Source organism: Castor canadensis, chromosome 6 (assembly GCF_047511655.1).
Source record: "Castor canadensis chromosome 6, mCasCan1.hap1v2, whole genome shotgun sequence".
Classification (NCBI taxonomy): Eukaryota; Metazoa; Chordata; class Mammalia; order Rodentia; family Castoridae; genus Castor; species Castor canadensis.
The window spans coordinates 71,919,177-71,942,973 of NC_133391.1; the positions used below are offsets into that span (position 1 = coordinate 71,919,177).

At 37.4% G+C, this 23,797-nt stretch overlaps 1 protein-coding gene across 3 annotated transcripts in view; it reads left to right on the forward strand.

Annotated features, from left to right (window-relative positions):
• Jakmip2 (janus kinase and microtubule interacting protein 2) overlaps positions 1-15,151 on the forward strand; it is a 149,322-nt gene extending 134,171 nt beyond the window's left edge. For all 3 annotated transcript variants that reach the window (XM_074076701.1, XM_074076700.1, XM_074076702.1), the window contains 5 exons: positions 2,443-2,511; positions 5,181-5,258; positions 7,116-7,319; positions 11,682-11,747; positions 15,081-15,151. In XM_074076701.1, the coding sequence (XP_073932802.1) occupies positions 2,443-2,511; positions 5,181-5,258; positions 7,116-7,319; positions 11,682-11,747; positions 15,081-15,131 (468 nt within the window). In that variant the 3' untranslated portion in view covers positions 15,132-15,151. The remainder of the gene's footprint in view (positions 1-2,442; positions 2,512-5,180; positions 5,259-7,115; positions 7,320-11,681; positions 11,748-15,080) is intronic.
• The last annotated feature ends 8,646 nt before the right edge of the window (positions 15,152-23,797 follow it).

Genomic DNA, 23,797 nt, shown 5'->3' on the forward strand with positions numbered 1-23,797 from the left:
TGCACTGTTATGACTGCCAAGTCTAGACATTAGTGTTTTCTTTTACACAAGGAATCTGAAAAACAGAGAAAGTAGGTGACTGTTCAAATTCACGCAGCCAGAAATTGATGGAGTCAGAGTCTGGACCAGAGTCCGTAATCTTTACTGTTGTGCCAGACTTCTTTCAAGAATCCTATGAAACCAGGAAGCAGGCGGTTCAGAGCATGTTGGATGGCCCATTACAGCTGTGGTGAATTATCACATGGCTCCACTTTCCTCTTTTGTAAGACAGACTCTGTTGGGTTCACTTGAACAAGCACAGGGTGATGACTGTCTTCTTAGCGCTGTGGTAGAAAGTGAGCGACCAGATGGATAAGACACAAGCCTGCCCTGATGCTCGTGGCCTATGAAACTGGTTTTGGTGTAGACCTTTGCAATTCACAGATTAAAGTCATATCTCACCTTTGGCATTCAGTTAAGTTTCACTCTCAAGCAATTCTAAATGTCAGTCTTGAATTTTCTGATACTACAAATTTGAACTCTCACTGTATGGATATATGATCTTTAGCCAAAGTTGATGCCTAAACAAAATTCTAGCAAGGAAGTCCTATTGTGTCTTTGTATTTAAAAACAATAGCAATGACCTCGAATGACATTGTGGGTCAGGCACTATACTTGACACTGTACATATATGGTCACATTGTTCCCTACAACATAGGTGCCTCTATCTTCATTTTGCACATGGCGACACTAAGGCTGGGGTGATCAGTAATGCCCTGGGTACCCAAATAGTGTGGAGCAGGAGCCATACACAGCTACATCTAAAGCTTAGGACTTAACTGCTAAGTGTCACATTGCTCTTAAAAATATGACTTTTGTTTTCTCACATTTGTTTCCCCATGACCAAAGGGCAGGAAACAAGAGGAAGAGGTTTAGTAAAAACTTGACAGTATACAAGAAACCATGGCTTTTGACTGAAATTTGTTTCAAGAGTAAGCCCTGTATATGTACAGAGGGCTGGGAGAATCATGCCTCTCCCATCTCGACATGCCGTTTTCTCTGCCCCCACCCCCCAATTCCAATAGCTGAGAGGTGGTTGGACCTGGGACAGCTCCATAATTATCCAGGTTCTAGTACATAGAAATACTCGGTCCATAATTCATAACAGGTAAATTCAAAAGAAATACCTGGTAGTGGAGTACACTAGTATATGCAGTACACAATGAATAACAGCTCACATGAATGTCTTCCTTTAATTGTCACATTATGGTTGTTAATTACTTAACTAATCATTGGCAGTACTGGGGTTTGAACTCAGAGTCTTAGACTGGCAAGTAGTCTACCACTTGAGTCATGCCCCCAAATCTTTTTTGCTTCAGTTTTTCTTTTTTTGTTCAGATATGTTTTCCCACTTTTGAGGCTGATCTTTCTACCTCTGCTTCCTGAGTATCTGGGATTATAGGCATGTACCACCATGCCTGCCTTGTTTTTGTTTTTGGTGGTACTGGGGTTTAAACCCAGGGCCACTCCACCAACCCTTTTTTTGTGTTGGCTATTTTTGAGATAGGGTCTTGTGAACTATTACCCAGGCTGACTTTGAACTGCAATCCTCTTGATCTCTGCCTCGTGAGTAGCTAGGATTACAGGCATGAGCCCCCAGTGCCTGGCTGTACCTTGTTTTTTGAGATAGGTTCTCACTAAATTTTTCCCCAACTGGCCTCGAACATCAATCTTCCTATCTCCACCTCCCAAGTAGCTTGGATTGCAGGTGTGAGCCCCCATGCCTTGCTGTCATATCATTAACTTCAGTTTACGGATATGAAATTTGAGATTCAGAGAAATCAGGTTATCTTCTAAGGCCACACAGCCATGAAAAGCTAGAATTTGAATTGAAGCCAAGATAGTCTCCTTCTAAAACCTGCACACTTAATAATTATGCCCGTTTGCCCCCTGAGGCATAAGCTGACATTTAACTTAATAGAGATCCATTATCATAATTCGTTCTACTAAACCATATCTATGGTGGACTCATACCATATTACTCAAAGACTCATATCACTTAGGGTGCTCCTTCTGCTTAGAACTTCCTCCTGGTTTTGTTCCCAAATATTCTCCATTCTTCCTTCTGATTTGAGTGCAACTGTTGTTTCCAAGAAGACCTCTCATTGGGTCATCCAAAAATGGCAAAACCTTTGGTCTTGTTTGCCATTGCAGCCCTAGGACCTAGCACAGTGCCTGACATGTGGTAGACATCGGAGAATGCATTTATTAAATTAATGGTGCATGCATGGAAGACTATATAGCCTCGTGTCTGAACTAGGAAGTAATGCAGTCAGTTTTCACTTTAAGTTCTCAGTCTGCTTCCTGAGATTAAGTGAGGAGACTGAGCACCTCAAGGATCAGTCCACGAGGTTTGTTCTTCATCAAGCAATCATTTTCAAACTTTGTCTTTTTAATTCCTAGTGGATCCAGCAGATCGAAGGAGCAGAGGCTGCCCTGCACCAGAAAATGATGGAATTAGAAAGTGACATGGTGAGTGCAAAGATGAACTATCATAAAAATTAAGTAACATTTCCAAGGCAAATGGAAGGTGAGAGTTACTTTTGCCAGTGTTGTGTGGAATGGATGAAAGTTTATAGTCTTCCTTTTAGATTATGTACAGACTGTGGTACAAAATTCCCGAAGTAGCCAGTAATTTCAAGTCATTAGTCTCTCAGAAAAACATGTTATGCTTTAGTGATATTTCTAAAACTAAAGCTAAAGAAAATTGAATTAAGTGTTTTCTTTCTTAAACTAAGTAATTTTTCTGCCATAAGTTATTATGAAATAGAAATCACAGAAATGGTGGGTATCAGTATGATTTTAAGAATCCCTAAGCTACCTTACATCAATTAGAGTGGCTGCTATCAAAAAACAGAAAAATAACAAGTGTTGGCGAAGATATAGAGAAGTTAGAACCCTTGTACACTACAGGGAATGTAAAATGGTACAGCCAGTATGGCAAACATTATAATAATTGCTCAAAAACTTCAAAGTAGAATTATCATATGATTCAACAATACTACTTCTGGATTCGTACATCCAAAAGAATCAAAGGCAGGGTCTGGACGAGATATTTATACATCCATGTTCATAGTGTATCCATGTTCACAACAAAAAAAAGGGTAGAAATAATCAGAATATCCACTGGCAGATGAATAAACAAAATGTGGTATAATTAAGCCAGAGAAAAGAAGGAACTGTTGACACAAGCTACAATGTGAATAAACATCAATGACATTATGTTAAGGGAAATAAGCTAGTCACAGAAAGACAAATGCTGTATAATTTGGATCATGTGAGAGACTAGACTTGTCAAATTCATAGAAACATGAAGTAGAGAGTTTGGTTACCTTGATTAAAAGGACAAAAATGAGGAATTGCCAGACACCAGAGGCTCATGCCTATAATCCTGGCTACTCAGGAGGCAAAGATCAGAAGGATTTCAATTCAAAGCTAGTCCAGGCAAATAAGTAGTTTGCAAGACTTTATCTCAAAAACCAATCGCTAAAAAAGGGCTGGCAGAGTGGCTTAAAGTGTAGGCCACTACACTTTGTACTGAGTTCAAACCCTAGTACCGCAAAAAAGGGTAGGGGGAAATATTTAATAGGAATAGTTTCACTTTTGTAAGATGAAAATTTTGTAAACATTGGTTGCATAATAATGTGAGAATACTTCATGTTATAACTTAAAAAGGATAAAAGTGGTAAATTTATGGCATGTGTATTTTAACATAATTTTTAAAACTGTAAACCTCCAACTATAGGCACTGGCCACTATTAACTTACAACAATGTATAAAATTTTATACCAATACTTTATCAATGTTATTATTATTAATTAAAATGTAGTAAAATTCAAGCCAGTGAATTCTGTATTAAGAATAGTAACTTATATCTTATAACATATTATAGCTTATAAATCATTTGATTATATTTTACATGCAGTTTATATTTTACCAGAAGGTTAGACTCTACAGTCAAGGCATAAAGCAAAAACTGTTTGTATTCACAATTACTCTTGAAACCTCTATAAATGCACAAATATTAATGAAGCAACCAGCCTGTGCCAGGTAGTGTCATAGGCAATGAAACTCAGGGGTGATCAGTGACTACACATTCCTGCAAAAGCCACAGCAATTGGGCTTTCCTGCAGGCTGGAAGCAGTGCTTATTCCTTCAGTTAAACACTCAGTAACTGACTTTCACCTGGGACTATGTTGTACTCAAAAATATAGTTTTAAATGCTAATGAAAGGCGTTTCTGTTGTAAGAGGCACACAGGAACTGACAAGTGAGGAAACATCAGATTGTGTCTACCAGCTCACCCCAGCTGTGTGGCAAGGGAGACACCTATTTACCAAGTTGCAGTGCAGGCAGAATCACCACCCCCTCTCCTTTAATTATTTGTCTCTGTTTGTACTAATTGTACAAAAATAAATTTGAATAAGTTAAATTTGTTTATTATACAGTGCTGCCCTATTACATTTTGTAATATTCGCACAAAAATATACTATTACAATACCCAGTTACCCCTCCATATCTATTGGAGATTGATTCAGGATGCCCAGCAAACACAAAAATCCACAAATGGTCAAGTTCCTTATATAAAATGGCATGGTATTTGCATATAAACTCACACAAATTCTTTCATGTACTTTAAATCAGTTCAAGATTACTTATAATGCCTAATACAGAAATAAATGCTATGTAATTGTAAGGTAGTGATTGATACTGTGTTTCCATGAAGAATAATGGAGAGTGTTTGCATGTTCAATACAGTGTAATTTTTTCAAATATTTCCATACCATAGTTGGTTGAGTCTCTGGGTGCAGAACCAGCAGAAACAGAAGACCACCAGTGTTCACACACAACTTGTTAAGATCTCTACTTAATCACATACTCTCAGATTGGCATTAAAAATCTTTAAGAACATCCCATGTGGATTTTACATTATATCTTTTGCTTCTTTCTATTGATTTTCACATTCCCTGTGTATGTGTGTGCAAGTTGAACTATTTCCCTAATAGGCAAAAATCTGTAATTCTATAAATACTAGACATTTGTCTTACGTTAGAATTGGAGAAAACATAAATCAGTACACTTTGTATATCACTTTCTAGTTACCTGGCTCTTCCTATTTACCAATATGACCTTTTATTTTAGGAACAGTTCTGTAAAATAAAAGGCTATCTGGAGGAAGAACTAGACTACAGAAAACAAGCTCTTGACCAAGCGTATATGGTAGGTATAACAAATGATGGAGACACCTGAAATGTCCATGTACTATGAAATAAGGCATCCCATTTAATTTTTCATGCTGTGTATTTGAATAGATTTGAACAGACATAGCATGTAGGTCATTTATGTATTGATTTCTAGTTCTTATTGTACAACAACCAAAAAAATCCCTGTCTTTCCTGTTAAAATATTATAATATTTAATAGAAAATTATACTTCATCAAAAATTAAATGTATATTGTAAAATAATATTTAGATGAAGGGCATATTGGATGTCAATGTAGATTAAAAAATAATTTTATCAAGTCAAAAGCAATCATTGGGGAGTCTAGTCCAGTGATAGAATTTAAATTGTGTATTTAATGCTTCTTATGCATATTTTCAATTCATTTATTTCTCATAGTTACCATTTGAGGCATAGGGAATATTATTTCTATCTTACATATGAAGAAAGTAAGGCTTAGAGAGTTTAGAAACTTTGCCCAAGTTGGTAGACTGGTTTTGTGTAGATCTGATTCCAGAAATTGTGACCTTAATTAACTATCATAATCCAGCCACAGCAAGTGAGGCCACGCTAGCAAGTGGACTATGCGTTTTTTTCTCCTCCAGAAAGTTATGATGATTAAAGTTACATTTGAACTTTTCCAGTCTACAAAATTCATATTGCAAAATTCCTCATATGGTACAGCTCTTATTACTTCTCTCTTTTTGTCTCAACCTTATTCGTTCATCGTAATGAATCAAAAGAAAAAGAACACATTAGAGGGATATTTCAAGAAGTTGCTAGCAGAGGTTTTTATAATGCTTTCCTGGAAGCAGCTTGAGTCACTTTGGGGAAAAGAGCAAAAAACACTTAGCCCCTCCTTATAACAAGGATGACTTAGTCTTCCCCTTCCAGAATGAATAGGAGATTCTGGTGATGATTGATGGGGAAAGGAAAGAATGAGAATTGGTCACTAATTAGAGAATAAAGAAGCAAGTGGGTTTCTCCTCCTTTCCTACCCTTTCACCCTTGTCTCTCCTGCCTATAGATAATAAAATTAAGCTGAGTATTTATGTGGCTCCTGAAGCTATCAAGTCCTCATTCAGAAAACCATATTTAATCTTTAAAAGATGACATATCCTTACTCCAGAACAAGAGCTAGTAAAATATTCCCTGCCGTTCCTGTTAAAGTTACGGGGGATAAGATTATAGATTTTAACAACTCAATGTGGGAAAAAACACTGAAATACAAGAGACACTAGACCTTCATCTCTCAAAGAAGGGACTCAAAGGGAAACATTAGAACTAAAGCAAGGATCATTCTCAGTGTATTAAAACCAGACCAACTCCAGGACTCCATTTTTGGATTCATATTTCCCAATTTTTATTTCAAGAAAAAAACACGGAGACCATTAAACCATCTTGAAATACAGAGGACTGTTATGTGAATGAGAAGTAGCATTTTGTGTATGAAACATATCTCAAATTTCAAGTATTTTTTCCAGCATAGACCACTTATTCCTAAAGTATGGCCACCATGATAGATGCTTTCAGATACACTTGAGGAGGAGGTACAGTAATTGTGATAAAGGGTTTTCTAAAAATGAAAAGTATATGAAATGGACAGGATCCCAAAAAAGAGAACAAGTTTCTCTCACTAGAGCAGTTCACCTGTTATCTAGATAACATTTATGGAATCTCATAAAGAAAATGTTCAGAGGGGAGTTGACCTAGAAAGGCTTTGAAATTCCTTCTGTGGATAAGATCTTGTGAAACTAAAGCACCAAATCCATGAGCACAGGCACCCATGTATGCATCCTCACACCACGCACAAATGCTCAGTTCCAAAGTTAGACTTTTCTAATTTTATTTGCCAGAGAATCCAGGAACTAGAAGCTACTTTGTACAATGCTCTGCAGCAAGAAACTGTTATCAAGTTTGGTGAATTGTTAAGCGAAAAACAGCAAGAGGAGCTGAGGACAGCAGTAGAAAAGTTACGACGGCAAATGCTGAGGAAGAGCAGAGAGTATGACTGTCAGATTCTCCAGGAGAGAATGGAGCTCTTACAGCAAGCCCATCAGGTGAGGATCGAGCCCCTGCATCTGTATAGTTTAGTACTAAGCAAGTGGGACATAGTACTAAGTACATCGTGTTAACTGTAAGTACGTAGATAGATGCTCAGAAGATTTTCAGAGACTAAATTGAATAACCGTTATTTTCCACCATCACTAATACAGTTTTGTAATAGCTCAGTCTTCAGAAAATTGACATTTCAACTTTGCTGTCATTTTTAGAACTACTTTTTCATAAAGTACCTTTTGAATTTCCTGGAGTCTGATTACTCCCCTATGCAGGAAGCAGGGTGCTGTCTCTTCAGGCAGAAAGAGTGCTTCTCTCCTATTACTCATTCTAGTCCATGATGGAACCTGATCCAATAATATGAACAGGGTGAAAGAGAACAAAGGCCTTTTCTTTATTCCCAGAACAAATAGAAACAGCAACAAAGCCTGGAAGCTGCTATATACTAAGTACCACGTACTATGTCAAGAAACAAACTAAGGGCTATACTTACTTAATCTTCACAACAGCCCTATGAGGTAAGTATTCTTATTATCACAATTTTGAAGACAAGAGGCTTAACTGATCAGCCCATGATGACACAGATAGTAAACAATGATCCAGAAATACAACCCAGGTCTGCCTAACTCCAAGATCAGTACGAATGACCAGTGCATAGTGATATCATATGTCATGTAAGTTATCCATGATTCATCTAGACTAGCGTGACTCAATATAGGCATCCAGTACCCATTTCCAAACAAAATTCTTAATTCCAATTCCTCACTCATGTTATGACTTGAAAAGTGAGGGCTAAGCAGCCCTGGTGGTTGCTTATCCTAAAATGTCCTCCAGTTCCCATTACATTTATTCAAGCATTCCCATTTTTTCCAGTCCCATTGTATGATCCACCTCCTTCATGATTCTTTCCTTGATATACAAAATGGACCATACAAGCCTAAAAAAATCTGCATTTCATTCCCTGTTTCATACTCATTCAAAACCTTTTATTGAGGGCCTGATAAGTACCCGGTGTTAGGGATGCGATAGTGACAGAAAACATAAAGATCACTATTCTGATCTGTCTTACAGATGGAAAGGGACAAAGCCATACCACAAAGGAACACTGAAAAAGGCAATTTCCAAGAATGGCAATAAACACCACAGAGAAAATTATAGTATGTGTGAGAATGTGTATGAGGTTAGTAGTAGGATTGGTTACTATCTGAAAATATCTACAACCCAAGCAAGCAGCCACACAAAGATCTTCACAAAATGTTCCAGAAGATAGGAACAGCAAGGGCTAGATCTCCAGGGTAGGAATAAGTTTAGAATATTCATGGAACAGAGCAAAGATCAGTATGGCAAGAGTACATAGAATCTGGCTAAGGTTAATATGAGGCAAAGTTGGAGGCAAAACAAAGGGCCAGATCATGTAGGACTTTGCAGGCCTTTAATTCTTTTATTTTTTTATTCTTTTATTCTTGCAGGGATTTATTCTGAGTACAGCTCAGCTAACTTCTTTCCTTTCCCAAACCTCTTAAACTGATCTGCTGTGATCATTTCACTTTTTTTTTTCCTGTGGTGCTAGGTGTAGAACCCACGTCTTCATAAATACTAGGCAAGTGCCCTAACATACCCCAGCCCAATACTTTCACATCATAAGTTTATCTTGGCTGTAGATGGATGTAGGATAGATAAGAAAAGAGACAGGAAGAGCTAATAATAACCTGTCATACCAATCCCCATAAAGGGATAACAGTGACTTTGTTTATTTTGTAGCAGTAGAGATAAAAAGAAGTAGGTAGAAATGATGTATTTTGGGTCTGATAAGATTTCCCATTGGGTTGGATGGCAAGGGGATATGAAGGAAAAAGAAATCAAGCCTATATCAAATAATGTAGCATAATGGATTCATTTAACAAACATGAGGGGTCAGCTTCTTCATGCTAAACACTGCGCTAGGAATTGGAGATTGGTGATGAAGCTATATATGTTCTGGGGGCATTGTTTAACTTTTAAACTCAATTTGTTATTCTCTGTGCTTTAAATTTTGTCTTCCCATCTGGATCTCATAGTTCATCAAGATCAGGAATTAGTTGATGCCTTATCTGTGTTTTTCATTATAAAAGTATCCAATAAGCACAGAGTGGATGGTTGAATAAAGTACTTTAGTAATCTCATGTATTCAGGATTTTCTCAATATAATACAAGCCTCTGCATTCAGGAGACATGCCAAGGAATTGCTTGCACGGTGGAAATGCCAAACACATTTGGGCTTTTAATGTGTAGCCTTGGAACACAGGCAACACATTGAAAATACACATCAGGCATGGTGACACATGCCTCCAATCCCAGTTATTCAAGGAGGTGGAGACAGGAGGATCACCAGTTTGAAATGAGCCCTGACAAAGTTAGCATGAAACCCTATCTCAAAAATGAAATGAAGACAAGAGGGCAGGGGAAAGGGTAGTGCTTACCTACCGAGCTCTAGGCCCTGGATTCCATCTCCCAGTACCACTAAAAAAATTATACATCAGCACACACTTCACACATACACATATAGCATCAGCATCTGGTCCCAGCTGCTTCTCCAGCATTCACTGTCATATCCTTTCAAGAGCAAACTCGATGGTTTCACTCTGACCAAAACACATCAGTTCCTCTTTTCTCAATCTCAGAACACTGACATTTTGGACCAGATAATTCTTTACTCTTTATGCGGAGGGGACTATCCTCTTCATTATAGGATATTTGCACTTCTACCCATCAGAGGCTAGTTGTACATACCCCCAGCAGTAACAACACAAAATGTCGTCACAGTTAGGTCATGGTGAGAGGTGCACAAATTTGTGAATATATTAAAAGCCACTAAATTATACATTTTATAATAAACATACTGTTTTAAAATATCTAGACATTGCCAGCTGCCCCCCCCACCCGGGGAGGGAGAAAAACCACCCCAGTTGAGAACTATTGTTTTACAGAAAAGTGTCCTTTGTTCAGCTTTCCAGCTTTTCTCCCCACATTGCATTATAAAAACCTCTCTTGGTATGTTATCACTCCATTTGGCTTCTAGTATATTCTTCATAGGCCCCTGTTCTCTATTTTTTAGTTACTTCCAACAGAGGCATTAAATAACAAGCCTACACAGTGTGGCCATGTGCACAGACACAAAAAGCCTTTAGATTACCAGCTATAATTGTGAAGACTGTTCATTTGTGAATATGTAATGTTGATATGCAGTCTATGTAATTTAAATGTGTGGGATTTGGTTACATGGTTGACAGGTAAGCTCAACGAGACAAGCTTTTTTGTCTTTGTGATTACTTGGGCTATTTTTGTTAGGACTTGTCTTTTTCTTTAGTTTATCAACTCCCTTCTGAGGAGTTATATTGAAGTATTTTTGAGAATTGGGCAATCCTGTCTGTGAGGAAATTCTACCCTGATACAAGGTTGAAATAAGGAAGAAAGGAAATGCTAGCAACAAACAATGAGATCATTTACATTTGTACCAGTGAGCTTTAACCGTTTTTACTGTGCCAATAAACAACCAGGAATCTCAATCCAAAGAGTTTGCAACAGCCTGTTTCTTGCTCATTAGCTATGGGGCATCCTGCTCTCTTTACAAGAATGGGGTTTTTCCCATATCTCACCCAACTCATATTATCTTGGCCAGAACAAGTCTCATGGCGAAGCCCATTGTCAGTGTGGTGGTACTTGCACCTCTCAACTGGGAAAGGTCTCTGCAGGAATAGGTCCAGAAGAGATGGGTGGTTTGCTTGTCAGCTTTCTGTCACTGTGACAAAATACCTGCAAAACTCAACTTAGTAAAGAAGAAAGTTTATTTGGGCTCTTGGTTTCAGAGGTATCAATCCATGGTCAGTTGACTCTGTCACTTTTGGACCTGCAGCAGTACATCATGGTAGAATGCACATGAGAGACAAAGCTGCTCACCTCGTGGCCAGTGAGAAGGAAAGAAAGATAAAAGCAACACAGGTTCCAATATGTCCTCAATACCACTCCTTTAACCTCATTTTAGTAGGCCCACTTCCTAAAGCGTCTCCTGCCTCCCAATAACACTTCAGGACGGCAGCCAAGCCTTTACCATATGAGCCTTTGGGAAATATCTAAGATCCAAACCACAGAGGGGAGAATATATTTTTAATATAATCAGTGATAATTATTTTCCCCCACAAGTCTGACTAATGTTTGAAGCATACAACCACTTTGTAGATATGGAGAAGTATATGTGTGATATCACCAACTGCTAGTATAATGTTAATATTGTAATAGAAGGTTTTATTTTAGTTCAGTGAACAATTTTCCTGTACAACTTAACACCTACCAATGCTTCCTTTTCTTCTCTTTTTTCCTTTACTCAGAGAATCCGTGACCTAGAAGATAAAACAGACATCCAGAAAAGACAGATAAAGGACTTAGAAGAAAAGGTATGTGTTAAGTTCAATATGTATCTTATTCTTTATTTGTTAAATTAGAAAGCAATATTGATTTCTAGTCCCATTCTTTCTCCCTTGTTTTTCAGTTACTGTGGACCTGGCAAAGGCAGGTGTTAGGTGCAGTAAACGTAGTGCTCACCTGCAGTTGAGTACCCAAATTCAGGCAGAGGCTGCTCCATCTGTCACCTAGCCTGGACACTTTGCCCTTCGTGTTGATTCCTATTACTTTCTCTAAGTGCTTTCTTTTCTCAACTTACCCTTTCTCCTCTTCATTTCCCTTCTAAGAGATTTTTTTCTCAATTTTGTTATTATAGTTTGCTCTTTCTCTTGAAAAAATCTTTTTAGCAACTTTTAAAAAGTACTTTCCCATCACTGTTTGTATAAATCCCTTTTATCCTCCTGTTTCAGTTTCACCTGAATAAATTCAGAAATTTAGGTTGACACCTGATCACTATTGCCCTCCTGTCCTTCCCCAGTGGGCTGAAAGAGAAACTGATTCCGCCAAGACAGCTAATGTGTTGGGGGCATTAAAGCATAGTTGTTTTAAAGAGGGCACTTGGAGATGGTTGTTGGGAGAAGTGGCCAGACTCAGACAAGGATGCTGAGCAAGCTGCCCTGAGCTCAAGAGTCTTATACAGCAAAGAACCACCTTTTGCAACATGCCAGGAGTGTCCTGCCAAGGAATACTGAAAAGACCACAGGAGGTTTTCTCTAGCATCCCAGTCTCATTGACTAAATTCCTGTATAAAGAAAGGATATGGTTGTTTTGCAGTGTCTAACACAGGCATGCAAGAAAAAAATAGCAAAACATCTGGTTAGAGTTTGGTTCACTCTAAATTGCTTCTAGTTGTCCATATATATGATGTCAGAGAGTATTGGTGGGTTCTAGGAGCCGGACCACCAGGCATCTAGATTCTTAGACAGTTGGGTCTTCAGGTACCTAGCTCACCTTGGAGAAGTGACAAAGTAGGAATGTTAACACTTGTACTCACCTCTTTTCATGGGTCCCATGAGGAATTAGGTCATATGTGAACATTAAGAAACACAGAGAATATATAAGTCAAATTAAAAAGTATAATTTAAATTTTTTTTCACCCCTAATGTGTACAACCTCAGCAAAATTTTTATATTTGAATTTTCCTCATTTTAGAAGTGGCTACTTAGTTCTGCAGCATTGATTGAGGCAAGGGTAAAGTACAACAAACTGAGAACTAAGTTTAAGTTCCCAGTGCTTGGCAGGAAGACACACATTGCTATCTACCCATTCCTACCCTTTCCCAGTTCTAGATCAAGGAAGAAGTTACAATCAGGACAAGTCTGCTCCCAGAAACTTTCTGATATCCATTCAGTCTCCACACAACTGAAATTTAAAAAAAAAAAAAAAAAAGCATGGCAGTGTTTCTACTAATGTCACCACTTTATTCCTTCTCTAAATAGATGTCACAAAAATTTTGAGAGAAGAGAGATTAAGATTATTCCTATAATTTAATATGAATTTTTCACAATTCTTTTGCTCAATATATTTTACAGGTCTGAACTTCCTCAATATTTATGATAATGAAGTAGTGATGAACTATACAGAGAATAAGAGCCTCTTGTTATCAAAGCTTCATATTGTCCATAAGATAATAAACTAAGCTAGTTTTAAAATATAACCCAATCGACTTCTGGCTAGAGAGTTAAATGAGAGATGAGGTTCATACTGGACAATCTACTCATTTACCTCCCTTTTACTCACCCTCTAACCCAGTAAAATGGGTAAAGATATTTATGTCAGAGATGGAGTATTTGACAAACCCAGCAGAGTACTCTGAACACTATGCAACAGTTCACCATGTCCAAAGCACTTCCGCTGTCATTATTTGGTCCTCGTAATTATTCCATGGGACAGCCAGCATACATTATGATCCCTGCTCATGTAAATAGTAAAACAGTGGATCAAAGAGGTGAAAAAACATGCTCAACATTACATAGCCAATCTATGACGAATTGGGAAGTCAAGGTATCTGACTCCAGGTGTCGTGATCTGCCCACCACACTGCAAGGACTAGGAATTTTGTTACAAAGTGATGACTTCCCTCATGCCCAGAAAAGTAGCTCTGATGTCTGACCTCCTCATAGGAATAGTGAGAAGCCTTCTATTCCTCTCCTTCTATAGTTTCTCCTTCCATAGCTTTTCCAGCTATATTTTCAAGGACTAATTTTTAAGGGATGAGGTTTCTGCTTTTCAAAATAATCCAACAGTCAACAACACACGGCTCTTGGCACCACATTTATAATTTGTTTGTAGAATTTGGCCATAGTGAAGCAGGGACCTCAGAGGTGAGGCAGTGGCAATAAAAGAAATATTCAAATAGCATATATAATATGAGAATGCCACACATGACCCTTATTTGAAGATGCTGTGTCAAACAGGATGTTCCTGGAATAGGATAACGTTAAATTGCCAAGGAAATCAAAATTTAAAAAGAAACTAATTTATGATCTTTTGTAATTAGCAGTTAGTTATATTCCAGAGCTACACAGAATGTATTTGTTCATTCAGTTATCTGAGTCTCTAGTGAAGATTTTCAGTAAAAAAAGATAGATCAGACTTCATTTACTTCTATGAGTCAAATAAGAAGAGGTCTCAGAAGCGTGACACTCATTCATTATCTGAAATACCCATTGATGTAGAAGCATATTTCATACCAATAAGAATGTCTGCACAGGACAGACCCAGTTTATTGTCCCAATGTAATTGCTAGTAGTGTCCAGTTTCCTTCTCAGAAAGGCTCCACTGTGGATAGTTAATGTTTAGGGTAACATACGTTTATCCTACAGATTAATATTTTCCCTGTTGTGCCTTGATCTTAAAATCCATCATATTAACCAAGTAATGGTAGATCAATAGTGATGATAAGTATATCTACTAATCATATTTACTAATCATATTTTTAAATACTATCTCATCCACAGAAGATAGAGCCAATGATATATAATGATATAGGACTCAAAATAGCTAAGCTCTAGCCCTCACTGTGTCATGAAATTGTGTAAGTTGATTTGCTCTGTGTTTATCTTCCTCATCTATAAAGTTGGCAGCTCAGACCACTAATCCATAAGACCCCTTGCAATTCTAAAGTGTATGAACCAATGTTAGTTGAATGGTGGTATTACTTTGCCAGTAGATAACTGAAAAGTATGGATTTTTGAAGCAGAAAGGTATTTTGTACATGTAAGAAGTGGGAAGACTTGAGCAATGTAGAAGGGCTGAGGTTTTGTACTACCTGAATGGCTCTTCAGAGTTCAGATTTACATAATCTTCTTCTTTTTCTTCTGCAGTTTCTGTTTCTATTCTTGTTCTTCTCTCTTGCCTTTATTCTATGGCCTTGATGTCAAGGTGCCTCTTAAAGGTAAGATTCCATTTAACTTCACAATGTGGTTCTAAGAGGTGTTGGATAACAAAGATGTTGCATAGAGTTATGCCATGAGTTTTTTTAAAAACATTTGTTTGATAAGCCATAAAATGAGAAACAGATCCAATCCATTTGACTGACAAAGAAATTTTTAAAAAGTTACAAAACATAATGGAAATTAAGAGTTTTTTCCAATTAGCTATATTACTTTGAGAACTCACAATGTATGGGAAAATCTCAGTATTCTCAATTTAACTTCCAATTACACTGAGAGTCACTTCTACATCTTCAGCTATATATGTCTGTATCTTTTGTATTGCTTCCAGCTTGAAATACTGATTCTGAGAATCTAACAAGTCAATAATTATTACTATTTTTTCAACTCTTTTTTTCCAGTCTCTCATCATTGGAATTCAGAAAAGCAGGCTATTTCATGAAATTGGATCTTATTTTTAAATAAGTCAGTTTTCAGTACCATTTAGGAAGGAAAAAAAAAGAGTCTTATTATTGCCATTACCAGGTCCATGTCTCATGAACACACCTATAATTCATCATAGCCAGTGATTCCCAGTGCTTGAAAATAACAGATTCACATGACTTTCTGAAGACTGAATGAATCAGATCACTGACATGGAGTTGAGATAGAGGGTGGGAGAGATGAAGATCAATAGCCTGAGATGCATTTAACAAGCATAACAGGCAACTCTGATGTCCAGCCATGTATGGAAACTACTGATCTCAATATTATTGTTAAAAAATAAAAAGACAAAAAGAAGAAGTGCTGGCTGTTTTTCTCATTGATTGTGGTTCATGTCAATTTTGATTATCCTATGGAGCTATGTCATCCAGAGATCTTTCCTAGACTCTACACTGGCTAACATTTGTTTCTAGCAAACTGAACAATAGAAGAGAGAAATTTTCTCCCTCTATGGGTGTCAACTCTCTTACCTGCTTGTGAAACAAACAAGAAAAAGAGCTTTAGCATGACCCACTATAAGGAGAGTTAAGCAGATATGCCCAGAAAACTTATGTCCCCTTATAACACATTATCTGGCTTTATTCCTTATTCCAAAGGATTCTCTTTTCAGATCAAAATTTATCCTTTGTCTGGGGATAGCCTTGCAGCACGCAAAGAAGAAGAATGAGCATCTTAAAGTGAATAAGATTACTGAAATTGAAAAGGGGTGAGATTCTTTAGTAAAGGATCTAAATAACCAGTTTCAGAAAACAAAGCCCCAAGTAGACAAATACACAGGGTAAATAAAGTTCAATGAGACACAAGAAACTATGAGGCGATTTATGAAGAAAAATCAAACTTCATAGAAACTAATAAGAAAATGAACAGGTTTCAGCATGAACATCAAAAATGGTTAACACTATTAAATCTAGGAGATGTTCTAAGCAAGATACATTAATCCTCACCAAGCCCCTTATGAGGTAGGTATTACTTTTATTCCTATTTTACAGTTAGAAAAGTGACAGCATGTGACATCCCCAAGACCATGGCAGCTGCAATTGGCAGGACTAAGATTTGTACCCAGACGGCCTCACTCCAGAGTCCACTTTTAACCACCAAATAAAAGAGGACATTTCTCCTGTATTTTGGGTAACATTTATATTTGGATATGTCAGCAATCAGAGGCATTTTCTACTATTTGCCTAGTACCACTTAACTATTGGCTTTCGAAATTACAATGTACTCATCTCTACATCTTTTCCCATTTTCTGTAACTCCTTGGGGAATGATTTGTTTTTTCTCCAAAGAAGCACATACTTGACACTTAGTAATTGTCAAATGAAAGACTAAGATGATAATAATAACACAGCAAATGAATGTAATAATGAATCTGGCCAGTACAAAATATATGTAGGAAAATGGTAAGTAGTTTAGAATGTACAGCTTTGAAATATGGCTTGAATCTGCCATTGACTAGCTATGTGAGGGTAGGCAATTTATTTAATGTGTAAAGATTAAGTTTCCTTTTCCATAAAATGGTTATAAGCATGTTAAGTTCAGCATGGTGCTGTGTTGAGGGAATTGAATGAGGTGATGCATATAAAACACTTACCACATTGCCTGGAAAATAGTTAAATAACCAGCAACTTTTACTAGTTTTACTAAAAAGTTAGCTATCGCATTTACTGAGTTTTCAAGTAAATAAAGATGAAATTATGACCTACATTGTTTCTTAAGTATTTTATAGCCTAAATGCAAATAAGTTGCTTTCAGTCACCTCTTTTCAGAAAAAAAAAAAAACCTGGATTCAGTTAATATAAGGGAGTATAACATTACTGAAAGCTGATTAATACTACTTATGTCTCCAAAGCAGTCAAGAGAAAGAAAGAAAGAAAGGAAGTACTTGGATTGTTAACAGATACTAAAAGCATATTGCAAATAACCATACATTTTTTGTATATGAAATTAATTATTCTTCTCATGAACCCAAGACTACTTTATACATAGATATATAGATAGATGATAGGTAGATAGATAAATAGATGATAGATAGATAGATAGATAGATAGATAGATAGATAGATAGATAGATAATAGACTCCCTATATCTTTTCAGTAATGATACAGAATTGACTAAAAGCTCCACATAGGTCCTCTTGCTGCACTCAGCACTCTGACTAAATAACTCATCTGCACGGATTATATTGGGATTTTTGTCTTAAACAGAAGGACCCCAGGTAGTTCCAGGAGATATTATTTACTCATGCATCCTGTTTATTCCAAATGAATAGCATACCACTGTATCAGTCAGGGTCCTCTAAAGGGAGACAGAGCCAATAGAATCGAATAGAATAGGAACTATTCTAAGTAGCCCCATGACAGGCCATGTGCAAGCTGGTAAAATAGAGAAGCCATTGTTGTGGCTCAGTACAAGATATAAGACCCAAGAGCCGAGAAAGCCAATGGTATGGCTTTCAGTCCAAAGCCAAAGACCCAAGATACCCAGAAGGCTACGAGTGTAAGTCCCAGGGTCCAACGGCAAAAGAACCCTGAGTTCTTACATCAAAATGTTATAGGACAGCTCAAACAGAGACTCGGCACCAAGGCTTTAGGGAAGCAAGTTTATTTAGCAGGCCAGCAGCAGCTCAGTGGATTCACATCTGAAGGCTGAGCCCTGAGAACAAAGGGGTCTCACCTTACATACTCTTACAAGCAGGTTATAGAAGGAAAAAGCATGGTTTAACCCATATATGGTTGCATGCAACTGTACTGGCTACTTCACCCCCAGTGCTACGTTACCTTCTTCATGTTTAGATTCTTTAAGGTTTATCTCCCTGCTGTGCTGTCCCCTCCCCAATGCTACATTATCAGAACACAGACTTGCTTGCTTCTTTTCTGGCTTTCCTACATAACCCATTCATTCCATTCTCATGGCTTAATACCTCTCATTAGGTCCCACTTCCCATAACTCTTGCATTAGGGATTAAATTTGCAACACATGATTTTGGGAGACACATCCAAATCATCATAACCACTAAACTTCCACATTAGGGAGTTACATAAGGAAACAAGGGAAAGAAGAAGATGAGAAGAGAAAATTCGGGGATAGAACTCTATCCCCGGGTTAGTTGTTACATCCAGGCTAAATGAGCCACTGAAATCCTCTTCTGAGTAGGAATGGCTTAGTGAAGAGAAAGCTTCAGCTTTGTTCCTTTACCTGCTTTTTTGGGAGCAGGAACCTGGGCTTCACACTTGTAAGGCAGGCACTCTACCACTTGAGCCCTGCCTCCAGCCCTCCAGTTTTGTTCCTTATAAAGTGGGGAAGGCCAGAGAACAGGTGATCATGATCCTATATCCACATACTCTGGTCTGGTTCATTTTTAATGACACCTCTCTAAGTGTCAACCATGAATTCTTGAACTAGATAACTCAATATTTTTACTTTCTGTGTAGTAACATAAAAATGATTTAAAAAATTATATTACTGTTTTGATGCAAAAAGAAATTTTAAAAAATTAGATACTGTATTATTAAAAAATTGAATATAAAGTATCTGTTAAAATATGCAAGTGTTTACTTTTTATTACATTTATAATTTTAGTATGCCAAACCACCAATGTTTACAAGTGACCTGTGGAAAACAGTCATATGACAAACCTCTATTCTATTTGTTGTTTAAAAGAAAGTCTATAAGATGAATTGTTGTGTTCCAATTAATCATTCCTTTATATGATTGTATCTATTATCTTTTATCCACACATACTACCTGCCTCCTGCTTCCTACCTGCCTTACAAGTTGGACTCAGTCAAACCCAGAGGAGAGCTTTTGTTTTATTCACATTATAATTTCAGTGTCTGTAACAATGCTTTATACATACATACTTGGTGCTAGATACATTTTAAATTGACAGATGGATTGAAGGGTGGATGGATGATGGAATAACTAGCTGGGCAGATGAATATAAAAGCAGATTTGTGACATGTTTGATCAGAGCCATGAATAGCATAACAATACAATACCAAGGTAACATAACCAGGCTCAGGGTGTAGCTCAGTGGTAGAGGGCACGCTTAACATGTGAAGAGGCCCTGGGTTTGATCCCCTAAAAACCATTTGATTTGCTAGTTATATATTGTTTGGACACTAACTTAAGGAATTCATTAACAAAAGAAAGAATATATCAACGAATACATTCTCCCCTCGTCCACAGTGGAATAGTCTACAATATGGGCTCAGCATTTCCCCTCATCCACTCAGCAGAGTAAGCTTTTTGAAACCCAAATCTAATCTTGCTCCCTTCCTTAGCAAACATCATCCATTAGGATCAAGTTCCAGTTCCTTAATGGACCTCTTTCAAATACTGTCCTCACAAGTCAGAGTCTGATGGTTACATAGTAAAGTTTTAGAAAGCCAGGCACTGGTGGCTCATCCCTGTAATCCTAGCTACTCAGGAGGAGGAGATCGGGAGGATTGTGGTTCAAAGCCAGTCCAGGCAAATAGCTTGTGAGACCCTATCTCGAAAAATCCTTCACAAAAATAGGACTGGTAGAGTGGCTCAAGGTGAAGGCCCTAAGTTCAAGCCCCAGTACCACAAAAAAAAGAGTTTTAGAATTATAGCTACAATTGGTATTTCATACAGAAGGAAACTGAAGCTCAGTGCTGTAACCTGTTTAACCTTGTGACCCAAATTGTGATTCTGGATAATTGCAAATATTCAGAATGTTAATTTGAATAAATCTGGCTTTACTGTGGAAATAATAGTTCCCTTTGTGTAGATACCCCTTAATTTACAGGAATGTAGCATTCTAGAAAACACTTATAAGCTCATTGGTTTTAAAATCAATATGTGTTTTTTCCAGCGACAGGTTGGATTTACTCAGTTATGATAGGCAGAAATGATAGTCCACTGTGGTGGCATTTACCTATAATCCCAACACTACGTAATAAAGACAGGAGGAGTGTAAGTTCAAGGCCAGCCTGGGCTACATAGTGAGACCCTGTCTAAAAATTTATATATGCATGCTTTGACACAAAATTTAGGATAGAATATAAATTGAAAGTTTGCAAGTAAAAGTCTTTGTGTGTTAATATATTTATTTTATGTGTACAAATGCACAAACATATATCTCTTGAACGGTCTTTCATATAGGTTCAGATTAGTTCTCTTCTTTGATAGGGAATAGGAGAATACTATATTTATAATTAGTTGTTTGAAGCTCTCATGTCAATATATGTAAATATGAACTTAATCTGTCTTCTTAGGTTCTGACTTATTTCCTTCTCTCATCCTTTAATTAAATTTTAAGTTGGTTCCCCAACTTTTCAGTCACTTTCAGTTCTTAAAAATTCTTACCCAGTTTAAAAATTCAGTCACTGACTCTGTTTAATCACATTTCCTTCCTTACACTACCTTACTCATGAGTCAGAAAACCTTGGGAAAGAGTGAGTTCATGGTGTCTCTAGGTAATCTCATGCCCTTTCTTCTGTCTTCAAAGCTCAGCCCTTCTTGAGGGGACAGAAGAGGAGAGAGAAAGGGATTCTGCTTCTCAAATCTATTGACAGTAGCTGAGGCTATTTCACTGGCCTTAACTATGTAGGTCTTTATGTCTTTTCTCTGAGAGGGGCCAACCACTGGCCATCCTGGAGATACACATGTGAGTTCTTCAGAAGGCCTGGCTAAGACCCAATCTTTTCTGCTGGCACTCAGGCTCTCGTCATGGATGGTATAACCCACAGCAACTTGCTGAGGAGGTAATCTTTTGTTGAAAACAATGCAAGGAGACAATTGTACTTCTACTCCATCTTTATAATACAACCTCTCCAATTCTTTGCTCAGAAAGACAAGGGAAGACAAGCAAGTCTGTGTTTGAACAATAGAAGGCAAGTCACTATGTACACACCACAAGTCTCTTTATGCCTCTTGGAGCCTTCCCTTCACTAAGGTCTTACCTCAGCCACTGTACTTCCTTCCTATAGGGTCAACTTTGTGACTATATCAGTCTTTCATCCTAATCTAACCCAGTCTTGGGAGAAAATGAGCTACAAATATACATTCCAAATACTTATGGCAGAAAGTTCTTTGGATCTTTAATTTACCTCTATTTGGTAAACAAGAAGTGTCCTTGGGATATTAAATATCTCCTTTTCCCCTGCTTTGGAACTTGGTCAACATATCTGAAACAATAAAGATGTTCTCCACAGAATGAGTATCCTTATTTTATAGATGAAGAAATTGGGGATTAGCTAAGTTAAATAACATGGTCCTAGGCATACAGGGAGAAAAATGGAAATCCCATTTTCTTTTATAATTTTTATTAGGATATATTCATTATATATGGGCAGATTCATAGGGACAATTCCGATTAGACTTGTATTGTACATTAGTTGCATTGCCTCCATCATCCTGCATGTTAATCAGACTCTGAAGGCCGTGTCCATAAGCAGTGCATGATAGCGCAGCCTTTGTGCTATCGCCAGTTCTCCTTGGACAAAGAGAGGATTATGACCTAGATTTCTTCCCAGGAACCAAACCTATGGACAACAGAAGGAACAGGGCTAAGATTCCTGATTGACCCAACTCATGGATGGAACTTTTTTCTAAGACATCTCAGGGTCAGCCTATATTACAGGATTCCCATGGAGGCTTCCAATCAGTCCTTAGAGTGGAGATAACCTGCCAGTGGTTATAATTGCTCCAGAGAAAGTGTGGCATAGAAGCAAGTCACAAGCCTGTTTTTAAAATAAACTGAATTTGATGTTTGGGAGCATGATGATTCAGTTGTGTTTTAAGACATTACCTTGGAAGATTTCAGAGGAAAAGGCAATAATGATAATAGTTAATATCTCAAGCTACATATTAGGAGACAAAGATTGTTAATAGCTTTATCTACATTATATTGCCATAAACAGTGAAATAAACACTTCTGTTTTCTTTTTTAAAAATAAAGCAATAAAGCCTGAAGATGTTGCACAAAAGCAGTCAACTGTAAGAGAGAAAAGAGTAAAAAAATTTTTTCCTTTATTTTTAAACGTTCACCTTTTTGTTGTTGTTTGTTTTGGTGCTAGGAATTGAACCCCAAAGTTGCCTTGTACAAGAATTCATTTTTTCCTAAACCAGCTGTTAACAGAAGTGATGGTTAAAGAATGTTTTCCTCTGTTTTACAGAAAAAACAAAAACACGGATCATACTCCCGAAAGGAAGATGCTTCTAAACCTTCGAAGATGGCAAAATTGTTTACACCAGTGCAAGGGAGATCAGAAGCTATGACCTACCATGTAGTCAAGATTGCGACTGTGTATCTTAAAGCCATTATTCAAGGTTTCTTACTTGATAGTTCCTACATGACCCTGTCGAAAATCTACACTATATGCTGCATTTAATGAAACGTGTGTACATCGAACCAGAAGAAAAGAACCCTAAAGAAAAGAGCTATAAACATATATTGTGTAAAGAAAAAATTCAGCAACAGGACCAGTTTCAGCAGATCAAGCAAAGATGTGTCTTGGGCATGGAACCAAAGTTACAATTCAACCCCTGCTGTGCAGGGGGGGTCATTTTAATGTAACACCACACCCCATGGAAACACTATTCCTGAAAATAAACATCCTTTTAAAAAATGAAAACAAACAAACAAAAGAAAAACTACGGGTGGGTGGGGAATGAAGCACGAGGAATACCTATGAGGAGCTATTTACAATAAAATGTTTCATTTGAAAAGTCTGGTTTCTTACTACAGGGATTTGCTTTTCTTTCTTTGTGATTGTTTTAAACTCAGGAACAGAGACATCTACAATGTGAATGCAAGGAAAGCCCTCTCCGTTTTGTTTCTCTCCGAAGGGTGGAGTTGATAGCAGGCCTCCACAGATGAGAAGTGGATCTCAGTGTCTCAACTAACCTGGCAACCAAGTCAAAGGTGAATGTAACATGAGAAATAATTGCAGATTTGATGTTCCTTGTTCTCTCAAGTCTGCATTCCTCCACCAACAAGGGACTGATCTCATTCATATTGAAAATTAAGAAGATGATACTCTAAATCACAAGCTCAACTAGTTCTGTTTAGAACGCCAACACCTGTAGGGAGCATGGGCCAGTGAGCACCTCTGAATTCGTCAATTTCCATGTTGGTTTTGAATTTAAAATTGCCTGCAAACGAATATACTATATGATTTAGGTTTAAACATCATACA